Source organism: Molothrus aeneus, chromosome 1 (assembly GCF_037042795.1).
Source record: "Molothrus aeneus isolate 106 chromosome 1, BPBGC_Maene_1.0, whole genome shotgun sequence".
Lineage (NCBI taxonomy): Eukaryota > Metazoa > Chordata > Aves > Passeriformes > Icteridae > Molothrus > Molothrus aeneus.
The window spans coordinates 20,779,320-20,796,878 of record NC_089646.1 but is presented as its reverse complement, the minus strand read 5'-3'; the positions used below and the strand labels follow the sequence as shown (position 1 = coordinate 20,796,878).

The following is a 17,559-nucleotide window of genomic DNA, read 5'->3' as shown; positions in this document are numbered from 1 at the left end:
GCTCCCCGGGTCAGCCGGAGCCTGCGGGGGCGGGTGAGCCTCCATCGGCGGGGAGATCCTGGTGGGATGGTACCTGGCGTCAGGCACCAGCAGCGGGAACAGCCCACCTCAGAAAAGGTGACAGAAAATAGTGCAGTTCTTGGAAACACAGAAATAGGTGTCTGAGACTGGGAACACCTGGGAGTGTGGCCAGAGACCGACTGATGGGAATATGCCCAGGCCCCCATCTCAGAGGCCAAACAGCCACCTGCCAGGGTGACCAGGGTGACAGTCTAGTAGGTCTCTATAAATACCACCCTCAATACATGAGGAACACTAAGGCTCCCACCTGAGAAGGGGAAATTTCTTCCAAGGGCTTGAAGAGCACCAGGTGGCAGACTGAAGGATGAGATTTGAGTATGCAAGTTACCTTGTAAATGTCGGCTCTCTGTGCAAGTGCAAAGGGAAGCTAAACCAGCACAGGTAGCATTGCTGGGACTGCCTCTGGAAGGGGGACAGCCTTAGCCTGACTTGTGACATGATGCTTCAAAAGTGTGGGCTGCACCCACTATCCTGACACCTGGCACTGTCTCTGCTAGTTTGGGGATGCAGGCTCCTCATTTCCACAGCTAAGCATGGTGACCCATGACCTCTCAGCCCAAATACCTCAGACACAGGCATATACAGACAGAAGAATTCAAAATCTGGGTCAGAATATCTTTGAAATGCTACTTGTTCAGCAGAATTTAAAGAGTCCAAGTCTATCTACTTTAGAATGGGATGGGCATTTCAATGCTGAAGACACCTGGATGTCTCAGGCTGAGGGTCTTCATGTAAAGATAAGCAGATGTGCCAAACAAAACCTAAGTCTCCCCCTACTCACCAAGCACACAAGCAGATGTTCATCTTTCAGCCTCAAAGCCCACACCCACTGGCAACAGCAAATGTATAATGTACAAAATGAGCAGTTGGCAAAAGAGAACATTATATATGTTCTTAGATTACACTAGGTACCAATATTACACATACACAGCTGCTTTTTGTGTTCAAGAAATAAATATAATCCAGTCTGAGAATCCTGTAGTTAAAAAATCAAGACAAAGAATTTACACGCAGGATTGAATGACCCAACTCAGAAATTTTTGCCAATACAGGTTAATCTGAGCCTACATGTCATCTCAATGTGACAGCTATAAGTTGGTTTAAAATTTAGTTTTCAAAAATATTTTCAATATTTATTATTTTAATTCTGGATATTCCTGCTATCTTACTTACACATTTTCTCCACTTGAATTCCTCTTTCTTCAAACCATTCTAATTTTTGGCTTTGACAATGTAGTCTGGAAAGAGGCATCAAAAATTAACCACATGTTATGAGCAAGGTGGTTTTTTTCTCATTTGATTTTGTCAAATTTAGGAATTCATTAACTGATGAAGACTTTCTTAAATTATGATACACGGAGAAAGGCATGAGTCAATCCCAATTTTTAATCAGTTTGGAGTTTTTTTACTACTTTTAGCTGTCCTTTGCTATGTTTCTTTTTAGATTTTTTCACAGCAGATTTGAGGCAACAAATCCTATTTTCTTTCTGAAGTAAAAATTTTCCATTTTTAAATCCCTTCTTGGATGTTTTCCATGCTTTTGGTCAGAATCTTTTGAAATTTGATAAGTAGTTTGTCTAATTCTCATCAGAATCCTGTATTACTTTCCTTCCCCTATTTATTTGCTCAGATTTATTGATTTTGTATGCACACATTATCTGCTATGATGACTGAGTTTGTCTTCTGTTAATTTAGTCAATTCAGAACTCAGTGGTGAGGAAAGTGTCTCAATGTGTTTGCTCTAATATTGTGGTTACTATTTATTAAGCTTACGGTTTCTCTTGCTATCGCACCACTCAATCACCCAATTGATGAAAACTTTCTGAATATCCCCATAATCTTTTCTTGGATTGAAATAAATGAAACTTTTTGTTCAATTTGCAAGATTTTTCATTCCCATTTGGCTATGTTTCCCAAACATTTATTAAAGTATTAAGAACAAAACATATCGCAGACCTTTCATAAACACCCAATTGCTGTAATTTTGCTGTAATAAAGTTGCCCCTTGTTTCTACTTCCCATGTTTTAATCCATGGAGATATTTCATTCCTTAATCTGTAACTACTTCATATCTTAGGTAGTTCCTATGTGACATTTTTCAGCAGCATTTTCAAAGCATATTTGTGGTGTTAATCCTTTTTTTTTTTTTACAAATCTGTTTTATAATTGCATATTCCCAGGAATTTCAATAAATTAGTTGAAATGTAATTTTTTTTTCATAAATTTCCTACTGTTATTCTTTAAACCATGATATCTGTCAATTACAATGTATGTATTTGTGGTTACTAGTCTGTATTTTCTGAATCCTCTATTTAAATTTGATAAAGTGTCAGCTATTTTCAAAGCATTAAGTACAGTATCTTTACTTAATTAGAAATAATGTTTTTATAGTAGCAAAATTATTTCATCTAATATTTCAACTTTGGCTAGAACCTTTTGATCCCCAAAAATCTCAAAATTATTAATAAGATAGATTTTCTTTACATACAGAAATTTAATCAATAAAAGTGAATAACCTTATATATTAATGTCACTATCTAAATCAGCTTTTAAAATCAGTTATGACTGGCTTATCAATGGAGGTGAACTTTGTTGTTATTCAAACACAAACCAACCTTTCCAATAAATTTCAAGACAGTCAGCTCAAGGTCTTTTATGTTGTAGGTGAGAGCATCATTGTGTTTCATATTCATTCTCAACCTTCCCTGGCAGTTTACCTTTATTTATTCTAGCTCCAAATCATCAACACTGCTATACTGTTACTACAAAAATAGGTGGTTTTCTTGGTCTTCTTCATGATTGATATTATCAGTATATATTTTACTTCTAGATTCCTATTGCACACACAGATACTCAAAAACTTATAAAGCTGAATAAACCTTATAAAGTTTTTACTTTCAATCTATTTCCAGAAATAGAAAGTGAATCTTATATGAGATTATTTTCTAATGAAATGTTCTACAGTGTTCTGGGGTTTTTGTTACAAAATTTATCTATTCAATATGGAAACACTTCTATGGAATGAAAAATTGTAGTGCTCTGAAAAAATTATAATGACTTATCAGCTCCACTATCACAGGGGAAAGTCATCTATTATTGAACGCTTCAAGAACTACTTGATATGAACCCTGCAGAATTACCTTTATACTTCAGACTAGTTAAACGTTAGACGGTAACTTAAAATCCTGGCAAGAGGAATTTGTTAAAAAACTTAACAGCTTCAATTCTGCTTGTCCTTCTGCCCTGCCTTCCCAACACACTGCAAGAGCAATGTGTTTAGACAACAGACTTTATATAGACTACTTGTACTCTATTCTAGGTTTATGGTATGTAGGACTCAATGAGATATTCAAGGATAAATGCAAATAAACAGAATTTTGTCTAAATTAAACAACACTCTGTGTGTGTCTTTTAGTGTATTCATCCAGTTGTGTATATCTAATTTTTAATTTACTATGCTAGGAATTTGATAGAAGATGCTTTCAAAAGATGTGGTGCATAATGGATTGCACAAATCTTGTGGGAAGAACTAGAGGATCTCATATTTGGCACTTCTAAAGCAGTTGGAGTTTTGCACTGCTACTGCAAAATAAATGATTCATATTTAGCCTCTGACTATACAGCTAAGTAGTCAGCAAAGGAAAAGAAGTGTGATGAACATAGGCTGAAGTGGAATTTTATAATTCTGTTATAAAAATACAAAAATTTTGTTGTGAACATTTGAATTTTTTTATATGGAAGTTATTGATTCTACATATCCGAAACCTTATTAAATGTTCTGAAAAGCACATTAAGTCTGTGATGCCCTTGTGTATTGTTGTATTTAATCCTCTACAGGAACAAAACCATAATGCAAACTGCAATGCTGAAGAACAAACACATGTTAAAGGGAGATGGCTATCCTGCTCATTTGAGTTTGGTTTATCCGAGTTTTTGATTTATCCAAACTCAGTGTACTTTTTGCTATAATAGACTAATTGAACTCCATACACCAATTATTTTCATTATGGGATATTTTAGATATGATGTGATCTGCACAGTTGGAACCTTTGCACACTGCAGACTGGCTGTATGAAGAAGCTAACTCCACTTTAATATTCTAATTATATATATATATATATATAATGATTAAAACTGAAATTAGTACTATTAGTTTCAAATGTACTGTTCATGTGAGTAAAATAAAATACACTTTGGAAATACCTTGCCCAAGAGATATCAGGCAAGTTTTTCACAGGGTTTCACAAAACACACTTCAATAATATTAAAAATCCCTTCTGATTTTTTGTATATTTCAATGGTAGCTTGCTTGTGTGAGAGCTACAATCTCTACAGAGGAGACCACTTCCATTATTAGTTTCAGAGCAGGCACAATCTAAGCTTGTTATTTAGTTTTATTTCAAGAGCTTGAGTTAAAAAGGGCTCTTTATCAAGTGATTAGTGTTCCAATTTGATGCCTGCTGTGGTCAGTAGAAGTATTTCTATTTCCTTCTTCAAAGAGTGGCAAAGAACAAAAAGATTAATTTTAACCTCATCATTGGTTGAAAACTGGTCTGAGTTATCAGCATGAAAAAGTGACCATATTGGGTGTAGTCAGTTTGGCCACACTGAAAACAGGTGTTTGTGCCAAAAAAAGCACTAGGACAAGTGGTTCCCTACAGCAGTGTCAGGAAGCTGGCACAGAGTGATGCTCTGGCCAGCATCCCCAAGGAAGCCCAGGCACCCAGAGATCCCAGCAGCCAGCACCTCACAGGTTATCTGCCTTTCACAGGTTTATCACAACACATTACCAAAAGAGTACTCAAGCAAATAGCATGGACACATTTTTGTGTTTGACTTCAGTGAACTTGTTATTCAAAAGTATTTAACAAAACTTCAGTGTAAATACATGAAGTATGATTTCATGTGAGTTGCTTTGAAATTACTGCTTTGAATTCAGAGAAATTGAGGAAGATATAAACCCTTGTTTCTGTGTGCAAATATTAACTAGAAGGTTGCACATCACAATTTTTAATGTGGACAGGGCAAACTGAACTATTTTGTGAAATTTATTAGTAGAATCTTTGCCTAGTTCCAAGATTACATGGGTTTGAAGGATTTCCAGTTATATGCTTCATATAATCCTACCTGCATTCTTCATAAATATTAAGACAAAAGGACAATTAAATAATTTTAGCCTGATTTCCTAACAGCAGACACCAGACTTACTGTATTGATGTGTTTCATATATTTTCTCTATACATAATGAAATAGATAAGAATACTGTAAGCCATGCTGCTTGGACACTTGCAAAATATTAGAACATATACAATAAGATTATAGATGGGAAGTAAATCACAGTGGTCCAGTAGCTAAAGCATTTACATGTGCCCTGTAACTGGGAGACATTTTGTCTTCGTCATATCATCATATCCTTATGCAGTACAGCATCTTGTATGCCATCCAAAACATTTTGTACTTGCCCTGTCAAAGACAAAAGCTGTGATTAAATGGATGGCTGGCACTTGCTCTATTCTGAGCCTTTCTGTTTTCCTTTGATTATCCTTTCTTCACAGCTTCCAGTTCCAAAAGCAATGTATACAGTGGACTATAATGAAAATGCAGTTAAAATAAAGGTCAGTGGGACTGAGTTGTGAGACAATCATTGTTCTTCATATCTTTCTCCTTGCTGGAAGTGTACTGGCTTGACTTTTTCCTGGCATCATACACCTCATTTTTACAATGCAGCAGCTACAAAACTAAGATATGCTAAAATAAATGGGCATGACAAATAAAATACTTCCCCAGAAAACTGGAGCTGCAGTGGGCCTCCATGGCTAAAATGGCACTGTCTTATTTTAAGAAAATGCTTGTCTAATGCAGATGGGTGTCAACTGAGTGATGGTAAAGAATATTAGAACTTCCCCAGCAGATTGTTATTTACAAGTTGCTCCTCTTAGCTATCCTTTCCTAGTGAAGACTATATAGAAATGAATAATTGTATATCATCAGAATCCAGAATTTACTTTCCTATGGATAAACTCTTGTCATATTTAAAAAATAAGTAATAAATTATATAAACAAACAACATAAAACAGTTAATCGAATTTAAATGTATGTCACATCTTTAAAATCCAGGAAGTGTGTTATGCTGGAAATTAACTGAATACCTGCCTTTATGAGACTCTGCCTGGAGTACTGGATTCAGCTCTGGATAGCCAACATAAGAAGGATGTGGACCTGCTGGAGTGAGTGCAGAGGAGGTCATGAATATGATCAGAAGGCTGGAGCAGCTCTGCTGTGGAGATGGGCTGAGAGAGTTGGGGCTGTGCAGACTGGAAAGAGAAGGCTCTGGGAGACTCATTGCAACCTTCTGGTAACTGAAGGGTGCCTGCAAGAAAGGTGGAGAGGGACTTTTTAACAAGGACATTGTAGAGACACAGCAATAAGACAAGGGGTAATGGCTTTAAACTGAAACAGAGTGGATTTAGATGAGATATTGGGAAGAAATTATTTACTGTCAGGGTGGTAAGGCTCTGGAACAAGTTGCCCAGAGAAGTTGTGGGTGCCGTATACTTGGCAGTGGTTCAAAGATTGAACAGGGGTATGAGCAACCTGGTGTAGTGGAAAGTGTCCCTGCCTGTGGCAAGGGGATTGGACTCTAAGGTGCATTCTAACCCAAGGCATTCTATGATCTCTCAGCTGTATCTGAACAACAGCACTATATAAAAAGAGAAGTGTGCAAAGAAAAAAAGAAATGTCTGCACCAGCTGTCTGAGACTGCTTACTTCAGACAAAAGTAGCACATATTTAAAAAAAAAAACCCACCCTACTTAAAACTTGCTATAAGGCTGTCTAGAGACAAGCCCTAAGTCAGAGAACTGTTGGACAGATAGACTCATCTGTGAAATGAAGAGAGTCACTGTTGCAGAGGCCATCTTCAGAATGAGGTCCAAAATAGAACAGATGAATAATCCCCTGGACATGCCTGTTTTTCCTGCCCCAGACCGCTGCAGTACTGTCCCCAGCCATGCCTTCCCACCTCTTCACATGCCTGATCTAATTCTAAGGTGAGTCAGAGATGTGACATGATCCAACAGGGAACTTCTCTGCAGTGAAGTAATTTTCAGCTGGATCAGCTGATTGTGCAACCACAAATGAAATGGATCAAATTCCAAATCTAATACAAGAAATGTGGTGGCAGCACATAGTTGTGGGCACAGGGCAGTGTTGCTACATTCTCTTTCAGCTGTAGATCCCCCAAAATTAGATGCAATTTGAGACTGTACCTTTGATCTATCTGCCTTACTTTTAGATAGCTAACTTGGGCAGCAGTAGGAAATAATACAAGTATTTTGAACTACATCCAGTAAAGATGTAGTTCACACCTGTTTATTAATAGCATATAGATTAACACACCTGTTTTTAATAGCATATTCATTATACTACTCACTCATAAGGTGGAAAAGCTGGTTTCTATAGCCATTTATGTCTGAGAGGGCAAACCCCACACTTCCTGGGAGAGTGCCCTACCTACCACCCATTGCTGTGCCATGGAAAAATGATTGAGCCATGAGACAGGGAAAAGAGAGAGATACAATACAATACAGAGTTTTGGAAGGATTTCACACTATGTCTACAGTAAAAAAATCATTACAGAATCAAAATATGAGCCATGATTACAGACCCTTGAGATGCTTCCTGGTATAGACTGCCTTTTTACAAAATGTTGAGTAGGGTACTGGGAAGGAAAGTTGGGTTGGAATGCTTTTAGGCTGAAAGCAGTCTAAAACCCCAGTTCTCCATGAGTGTTGTGTTAGCTGTTCCTACAGAACTACTGAATAAAAGCCCTGCTTATTTTGAAAGGTTTCCTACTAGTTTTGAACCCATCAGAAAGAAGGGATGAGAAAGGAGGGGATAAAACAGGCTCAAAGAGCATCTACCATATTTCTTTTGTGAAGATAATGGGGGATGATGAATGGGGAGGAGGTAAAGCATCCTCTGAGGATATCTAGTCATTGAATTGAGGTAGAATCCAAAGAAAACATGCAATTCCTTACAAGTAGTCAGATCTACAGAGTAGATCAATGCTGACCTGCATTAGCTGCTGAAAACTGTTTCTATGGATAGGTAAAGAAACAGAACTAGAGGTCTGAGAAAAAACCTGTAGTAAAATAACAATGTGCCTAGTGACTGTAAATCCTTGAGGGAAGAGGCTTGGTGTGCAGTTTTCATTTGATGTGTCAGAAGTCTGCCTAATGCATGCAATCACATTCATTATTGAGCGTGGTTAGTGTTATTGATTGCATCTAGTGTTTCTGCCCTCCAAACAGCTTTTTTTATTTCTTGTTTGCACGCCTGTGATAATGCCCCTATTGCTCTGTGTCTCTTTCCCCAAGTGTATACATGAGCCTAGTTTTACTTAATTTGCAATCTAACTAGTTCAGAGTAATTGAACAGTACTAAAAGGCCTTAAGGTTAATGACTTAGAATTTTATGTGACAGCAAGAATAGGCAGAACGTGTCTTATCCTATGAGTCATATTGTTAACGTGGGACACACCCCACTGAAGCCAGCAACAGAGGCTTACAAAAGTGGAGCACCAAGATAGGCAAGCAGAGGCCACGGGATATTCCAGGCCCTGTGACCAGCTGATATCGGCTGCTCTCCATGGGATGTGACCGCGGAGAACGGGTCAGGCTCCCGAGCGATGCTCTGAGGGATGCTGGCATAACCACCGGCCTGCCCCTTGCCGTCAGGCTAACCCATGTCACAAGCACCATGGCATTACCAATGAAAAGATTTAGTCAGACCAACGTATAGGGAAGCTCCAAAACTCCTCCATAGAAAGCAGATGTGTCTGGATACAAAACCGTCTCGCCTCCCGAGCAGGGGGGAGGAAAGAGCTCCATATAAGTAAACAATATAAACCTCCGCCTAGCGTAGCCGTGCCGGGGCTAAGATGCCCGCCTGGGGTGGTGGGCGGGCCGGGCCCGCGTGTCGCTGCCGGGCCCGGGTGTCGCTGCCGGGCCCCGGTGTCGCTGCCTGGCCCCCGCGGAAGGCGGCGGGCCCAGCCCCGGTTCCCGGCGTGCTGCGCGGGAGGCGGCGCCCGGCCCTGGGAGGAGGTGGCGGCGGAGCTGCCCGGGGCGGGAGGAGGAGCCGCCGCCGCCGCCGCCGCCGAGGGCTGCTCTCTCTCGCCGCCGCTGCTGCCGCGCCGCCGGGAGGGGCGGCCGCCCCCCGCCCCGCCATGCCGCTTTTCGCCACCAACCCCTTCGACCAGGATGTGGGTGAGTGGCTCCCGCGGCCCGGCCTCCCCCGAGGTAACCCCGCGGGCGGCCGGCCCTCCGAGCCGCTCTGGCTCCATCCCCCGCGGGCGGGCCCGCTGTCCCGGCCCTGCGCTGCTGGGCTCGCTGGCGCCCGGCCGGGCAGTGGGAGCAGCGGCGGCGGCCCGGCGGGCGCGGTGCGGCGGGAGCGGCCGGGCTGGGCCGGGCCGGGCGGGCTGGGTTGGGGCCGCGTCCCGCCGGGGGCCGGCCGAGGACAGCGCCGGGGCCCTTGTGGCCTTGCGGGCCGCGGGGCTGAGCGCGGGGATGCTCCTGGGGGACGCCTGGCCTGCTCAGCACGAGTACCACTGCAGCACAGCAAAACAAGTAGTGCGAAAGGTCCGCGCCGGAGTGTTTTTGAAAGGCTTAACAGTAAAAAGCACCATCTACAGTTGCTTCACAGACAGGCATGAGAAAATCATTAAAGCATTTTGTATTTAGTTCTCTGAAGGGGATTCCTTTGGGAGCTTTCTCTTTTCCTTTCAAGTAAAGCTTGCCGTGCTGAGCTCAGGTGTTATCCCCACCTTGCTTGTTCCAAGGCAGACTAGATGGAAAGGAAGTATCTTGCTTTTACACTACAGAAATTGTACTTAATGCTGATGTGTCGAAACTGAAGATAAAATAACATATAGATAGTTAATAATTAGTTTTGTGTGTTTTATTTGAGATTGTGTAATATGGTTTGGTTTTGACCTGCTGCTGACGTCTCTTTTGCTTTGAGCCATTAAAGGCTTTGTCTGGGGAATCCCATAATATAAAGGGACTTTTTCTCCTGTGCGGATAAGTACACCCCTTGGTTATTTTCTTACAGAAGTGTAACATTGTATAAGTCTCTTGAAACTAATTTATTTTGTAGTATTAAACTAGCTGTAACTTTCAACTAAAGATACATTGTTTCTAAATGTTTATCAGACGTCTGACATTTAGGCTCCAATTCAACTCTTCCAGCTCTTCAAAGAAATACCAACTCAAAACCGTTTGAAAAGTATGTAACCTTTCAGGAGAAAGGATTAGTGCCTAAAAAAAGTACTGAGACATAAATTCTGTATGTATGTTATGAGAAATTCTTAGTTTATTGCATCAAAATAAGACATAGCTCGGTCTTCTCATTTTGAACTGTTAACACTTTTAAACTGAAGACTGCGCTCCAATTAATGATTTTGTTGGTAGCAAACTTGACTGACTTATTTTGGAAAGCAGTAAATAATTCTTCTTAGTTATTCTGCTGTCTTCTAGTGTAATTTGGCAGCTGAAAGTGAGGAAGAGATTGTACTGCTTGCCAGTTTTCCATGAACTATTAGAGAATTATTTGAACTAATAAGATTAAAAAGTGAATAGGCTCAGGTTCTGGCAGGTGTTCACTTTTTTCTTCCTGGTGCCTCCGGCTGGCAGGGAAGCTCAGACTGCTTGAAGGGGTCTCTAGAGCTCAGTTCACTGGATGTGCTCCTCAGCACTGCCAGTCTCAAGGCAGGGCAGTAGCACCCATCAGTTGCTTTTTTCCAGGTGCACAAGATGCCAACCCCTTACCTACTGTGCTTGCCTAATATGATCAACAGGGAAGAATTTTTAAAAGTGTTATTCTGTAAACCATATAAGGAGATAGAAATAACCACTCAGTACCAAATCATTCTTGGAAAAGCAGAGAGTGGGCAATGAGCTGTTTTTCATTGGTAGACAGCCTCTTTCTTTTGGTCCCTTTCATGGTGTCCTGAGGGAGACTGAAGGAGCAGCAGGTTGTTCAGCTGGTGACAGCCTACTTTCAGGAGCCTGCTGCCTTTATCCATCACTTAACTGGATTTGTGCCAGGGAGATGGGAATGATGAAGTTTCCCAGAAAGCGTCCCTGGGCTCTTCTTCTCTGGGGCCCTTTGGGAATTTGCTATTATCTGGATGAATTTTTTGGCAGGCTTCATAAGACAGCATCAGCTGTAGAGTAAGCTATCATGTTCTCAGGAAACTTCCAAAAGTTGTCAAGACATAGTGCTATTTTTCATTTGTTTTCTGTGAGTGAAAGTTGAGTGCTCTGCTTTTGTTCTTAACCAGCAAGAAAGTTTTATTTTTAAAATCAGATTCCTGAAGCAGAAAGGCAGTCAGCAGCTATTCTTAATTTCATATGAATTAGGACATTGGTGTAGTTGATAGTATTGCAATAGCTGTGCATTCTTGTCTACTGAACAGCTGACCAGCACTGGGGAGTAGTTGGAAATTATCTTGGAATGATTTAGGATAATGGATTGCAGAGAACATGTCTGGAACTAAATTGTTTTCCATCATTTTGAGGAGCATAAGTATGTCTTACATTCAGGACAAATTTTTCAGTTTGTCTGGCCAGCTAGCAACATTTGGCTAGTCCTGATAGTATGCTGCTGCATACTACGTGAACCTGGTCATCCATAATAGTTTACCATTTGTGCCAACTGTTTTTTTTGGTGTAGCTGGCTAAAGAATGTTGTTTAAGACTGCTATTAAATTAATAATACTAAAGAATGCCCAGAGATTTGAGAAGGTTAACCATTGTCATCCTCAAGAGTCCAAATCTCTGGATGAAGCCCAAATACTTTTCATTTTCTGAAGTTTCTTTTTTAGCACATTTAAGAATATTTCAACAGGAAGGGATGCTAATCAGTGGTGACACAAGTTTTCACAATCAAGTTGGGGAACCTTTGATGATGTGCCCAAGTAAGAAATGTAATAATGGAATTTAAAAAAAGAAAAAAAAATCACCAAGAATTGGGTCTGTTGAGACTATAATTAAGAAACTCTAATCTTCCATTTAAGCAGTTAGAATTAAAAATGTGCTTATTAGGTTTGTAGGCTTTCTATTTCTGCTATATTTTTCAGTCTTAATAATAAAATTATTCCCAGTGAGTTGTTCCTGAGAAATGCAGATTTATCTGTAAGTTTGACTCAGGTAAAATAATGGTGACATTTGCTTTAAGAACCAAAAGACTGTCTACTAATCTGTCATGACAGGCTTATTAGTAATGTAGTGGTGCTTAGGCTAGGTTTGATGAAGAATTTACTGCTAAAACAGTTCTCAAGTGTCATTTAGATATTATCTCAAGAATAAAATCTGTAACTCAGGTTCTGGTATAAGGTGTCATAGAAATCACACATGATATTAGGAGAAGGTGTTAAAAACATGGGGGATTGGGTTGTTTTTCTTTTTCCTTACACACAGTAAAGGATGAAGGTATTTGCACTTGCTTTGGATGTTACTCTGGATGGTTTGAGGCAGCACAGGATTGAAAAGAAATTCAGGCTTGTTATTACCAGTAATAGGAAATTAAGCAGGTGGTTTAGTGAGATAGTAGAACTTGATGTGACTTGTAATCATTTTCCCCGTGTTTTATTAACTCTAGCAGTTGTTGATAATTTTATCCTATCAACTCTTCAAATATTTAATAATATGCTTGAATTACATATGATCAGCCTATAGTTTGATACTCTTAGAATGTATGAAATGGTTTGACCATGATTCCCATGGTGCAATTTCTTGAAATAAAATCCTCTTGCTATTTAAGCTCATTGTTCTTTAGATTTATCCCCTTGCTTAGTCAACATTTTCAAAATGTCCAGTTACATGTCTCTCTGAGCTGAACTTTTTTGTTGGGTCAGGTTGGCCAAAAGAAGGGAAAATTGTCATAGAATTGAGTTCCTTGACCCCAGATCATTATGGAGATTGAGTTTCTTGACCCCAGATTATTATGAGTTTACATCTGGCTGCAAAGAAAGATGAATTCCAAAGATTGGTTCAGCTTGTCAGGAGACTGACACTTTTTTGCCTGAGTTGGCCTACTGTTTTTCTCAGCTTTGTTTTACAAAGGACATTAACTGTGAGCTAACAGAGAGACCGAGTAGAAAATGTGTGGAAAAGGAGCTATATCCACCCCCCCTTTTCAGTAATTTATACATATTTATGAAAAACAGGAACTTCTTACCTAAAGATACCTTTGGTGATAGGTCCTCAGTGAAAAACAGCAATGCTGACAGGGTAAGACTAAGTGGAATACCCCTTCAGTGTATCAACCAACAAAAAAAAAAAATCTTTTCCACTGTCAATTAGCAGGCTGTCAGTTCAGGTGGGCATTTTGAAGCCAACATAGGCTGTTCCATAGTGAAAGACTGTACTTTTCTGGTAATTCTTTCTTTTCTCCCAGGGAGGAACTGTCACTTAAGTAGTTCTCCTTTCAGCTGTGACAGTGTGTATTATAATACCAAAATTTAGAAGAATCAAAGTAGATCTTCAACATGTAAAATCTGTTCCTCTAACCAATAAAAATAACACTGCATACCTGATGTGGAAAATTAAGTTTCTTGCTGATCTTCCTTCTGAAATTCTTCTTGTACTGTGGCTTGGCTTGTGGGCTTCTGCAAGTATATCCTGGCACCTTTTCTTCATATGACATGCCTGTGATACACCTTGTTTACAGACTATTCATCCTTCTGATGTATCTTTAATGTGCTCACCTTCCTGTTGTATTGTAATATTTCTGGGTGAAAGGTAGTGCGAGTTCTGTGGATTTGTTAGGGTTTGTGTGAGAGATCTAAACATCTAAATTATTTTTGCTCAGCTAGTCTTACAATTTCAGCCTTTTTTAACCAGGTTGTGAATCCTTTTGTCTTCATTCTGCTCAGTTCATTGAGCTGAGGGATGTTCATTTTTGCTGGGCCCCTGTAAGCATGGTGAGATCCTGCACGGTTTTCTGAAGGAATGGGCTGAGGTGGCCTCAGTCACTGCTGCTTGCTTTGCCTTGGATCAGCTGCAGGGCTTTCACCTCCTACAATTGCTCCCAGAAGGACTTGGGAACACTGCACATGTACAGTTAAACTGCAGAAGTTGGTTAATAGCTTTATCAAAGTTAATGGTACATGGAATTCAAGTTTCTCTCTGTGGTGTCATTGCCTGTTAGGGGTGATTTTCAATCTTGTCTGAATGGAGTCTGGTTGGACATATTCTTCTTGTGCAGTTCTGAGCATGTTAGTGAAATGCAAAGTGGTAAATATTCAAGTGATGGCTTCTGTAGAATGGACCAACAAATGTACTTGTTCTTTTTATTTGACAGACAAAAAGAGCAAAACTTAAGTGCATTTAACTTCAGTGATGGGGAGTGGCATGAATCCAAAGTTCTCAGCAAGTCCCTGCAAAAAGAAAGAAAAAATTGCAGTCACTTTAGTCTTTAAGGGCTATTTAAACTATATTGTGTTGGAATTTTAGTGTTTGTAATTTCATAGGGAAGGGGAAATTCTTTAGTTAGCCGTGTGAAGAAAAGAAAACTTTGAGCAGAAAAGGAGAGAAGGCTTAGGGGAGCATTGAATTTTTCATTAAATCTGTGTTATTTATAATGATATAAGAGATTTTTGAGGATTTTTATCATGCTAGAAAATGGTTGTAATATGAGTTTGTGAGTTGAAGACTTTCTTTAGCTATTCTTTTGAAGACTTTCTGTAGCCATTTGTCTCTTTGTAATTGAAGTTACAACTTCAGTATTTCATTTTAATGATGTCCAACTGTGAAAATGATGTTACATCCATGAATAGAGTAATAGCAAATAATAAGTAGGATGGTTGAAAACCTTATATTGGTAGAATTTTCTGACAGCTTTTACTGCTGCTTGTTTTAACTGCTTCAAATAATGTACATTTTAAGTGTTGGGTTTGAAGGTATTTTGATCTAGCTTTGTTATTTCTTGAAATTCTACTAGTTTTAACATCTTTGAGACTTCATTGCAGAAAAATAGCTCAGTTCTTAGACTGGGGTTTTTCTTTCAAAATAAACTTCACTAAAAACTGAAGCTCGGGAAGCTCAAGCCTGCCAAGAACTCCCTCTGAAAATGGTGTTAGCAATGGATAGTCACTAAGTTTTCTGCCCTTAGAAATGCATCATGTGGTTCACTGCAGTATCCAAACAGTCATGAGAGTATTTACTCTTGCAAATTTCTGTTAAGGCAGTAAAATGCTATTGTTAAGATGCAGAACTAAGGCAGTGACTAGCACATATTTCCATGGCAAATCTGCAGCAATATTTATATTCCTTCAACCAGCACCTAAAGCATCAACTACTAAATCTGGCAATGGATTTTTTTCAACGCGCACTACCTTTCTTCTGGCTAATAGTACTTTGTAAATCCGATGATAAATTTCTTTTAGGACAGGCGTGTATTTTAGGTAATATTTATTTTTATTTCTGAGAAAAGGGTTTTTGTTTTCTTTCTTCTGTCCTAAAATAATCAACTGCAATTGTGTTTTGAATGTAATAGGGAACTTCAAATAGAATCAGAATGCAAATAATTTTTGCTTTGCCTATAATTTATAAATAATGCATAAAACCAGAGGAGCAAACAGAATTTTATTAATGCTCCAAGCATTCAGGTTTGTGTAAATTAGAGGGAAATGGGGCCTCAACACACTTAATGAACCTTAGGACACAAGGAGAGGCAGGGTGATTTAGGTATCCCAAAAGAGCTGTGCAATAGCCTGTGTACTTTCAACGAATGCATAAGGAATTAAACTCATATATTCAGATCTTTTTGGCCTGGCTTCTCATTCAATAAGTGTAACTGTCTTCTGGATTTTAGGTACAGTATTTCAGTGAGATATTTCATTTCTATGGCATTTGTAATGAGGAATGATGTTTTCCTTAGAAGCCAGGTGCTATTCAGTGCCATGAAAAAAGATACAATATATGTTTGGAAGAATTATTTCAGCATGTAGGTGCTGTATTTAAAGGACATTATATTCTACAGATTATTGAGAAGCTAAAGATACAAACACAGCTGAGATTTCCATCAAATGAGGTGCATTTTGCTTCAGAATGTTTTATTTGTTCTGTGTGTGATTTATGACAATGTTTGTGTGGTTGGAGCACCAATTCTGACTCAGGAGTTACAAAGCTGCAAATTGTTGGTCACTGAAAGGTGTGTTGGTAGGAAAGTGCAATTAATGCTTACCTTGTTCTCTTTTATGTTTTCCTAGGTGTCTGGTGTAGGTATAATATATATTTTAGAGATTGAATGTTGGGCAAGTTGGAACTGGTCTGGCCCAGTATGGCTAGTGTTCTGAATGCAGAAGTGTAAGGAGAGAGGCGTAGTGATTCCAAGGTCTGTGCCTTGCAAAGTGGCCAAAAAATGATATAAGTTTTTTGTCTCTTCTGTCTTTGTTTTAGGAACTGAATAAATTGTTGAAATAATTTAGAAAGGTGTGTGCCCAATCATTGTTGGTTTTGACCAAAGAACCCATAGATCCAATTATTGTTTTCCTCTGAAATTGTGGCTCTTATGAATATGTGTGTGTGTCTTTATGGAATTACTGGTTAGAAAAGAATATTGAATGACTCCTGAAAAAATAAAGGTGAGCAGTAAAGGCAAGTAATGAAAAAAAAAAACAAAGGAAAAAACAGTTAAAAAAATGTAAAACTACTATTTTACTAACTACTATTAATAGTAATTAGGATTAATAATAACTATTAATTACTACAAATTAACCTGACACAACATATGATTGTACAGTCTTGCACTGCTTAAAATTACTATTGTAGGCCTTGCTTGTGCTCTGAAAACAATGCCTTGAATTTGAGTGATGCAGCCTCATGGAAGAGAGCTGTGATGTAGTCCTTTTTCCTTTGTGTTTGGCATAGCATTAGTAAGAGGCCTTTTTTGTGGACAGTCAGCTCAGACAGTTGCTGCCAACATTCTCAGTACGTTCTTAACTTTTAACTTCCCTTGTTTGAGACAGAATTTAAGTAGAATTCCAGAGGCAATTTTTTTTCTCTTGTCTTACCATTAATTTTATTATCTGATTGATTTATTGGATTGTTACTACAGAAGACTGAAAGTATACAGTGAAATTTGGTTTCAGGCTGAAATTTACTAAGAAACTATCTAATGTTTGTTGGTGGAGGAAATATCCTAGGGGAAGGCATTACAAGCAAATGGCACTTTTTATATAGGACTAACTTCGACTGCCAAGGAAGAACGTGGTCATAGCAAAAAACTTGTAATTGTACTCATAGAGAAATTTGCAAAATGTTCTCATTGATAATTAAAATAAAGGCTATAATTGGTGTAGTTAATGTGGATCAGGGATTTCATCAATCGCTATCTTATTTGTAGTTTTAGCCAAAGTATTTAAATTAGCATAAAGCACAGTTTGCTGTTATAGTAAAACATTAAACATGCATT

At 39.0% G+C, this 17,559-nt stretch overlaps 1 protein-coding gene across 1 annotated transcript in view; it reads left to right on the top strand.

Moving 5' to 3' along the window:
• Positions 1-9,242: 9,242 nt before the first annotated feature.
• STAM (signal transducing adaptor molecule) overlaps positions 9,243-17,559 on the top strand; it is a 33,088-nt gene continuing 24,771 nt past the window's right edge. The window contains exon 1 of the mRNA XM_066552665.1: positions 9,243-9,347. Coding sequence (XP_066408762.1) covers positions 9,308-9,347 — 40 coding nt within the window. The 5' untranslated portion in view covers positions 9,243-9,307. The remainder of the gene's footprint in view (positions 9,348-17,559) is intronic.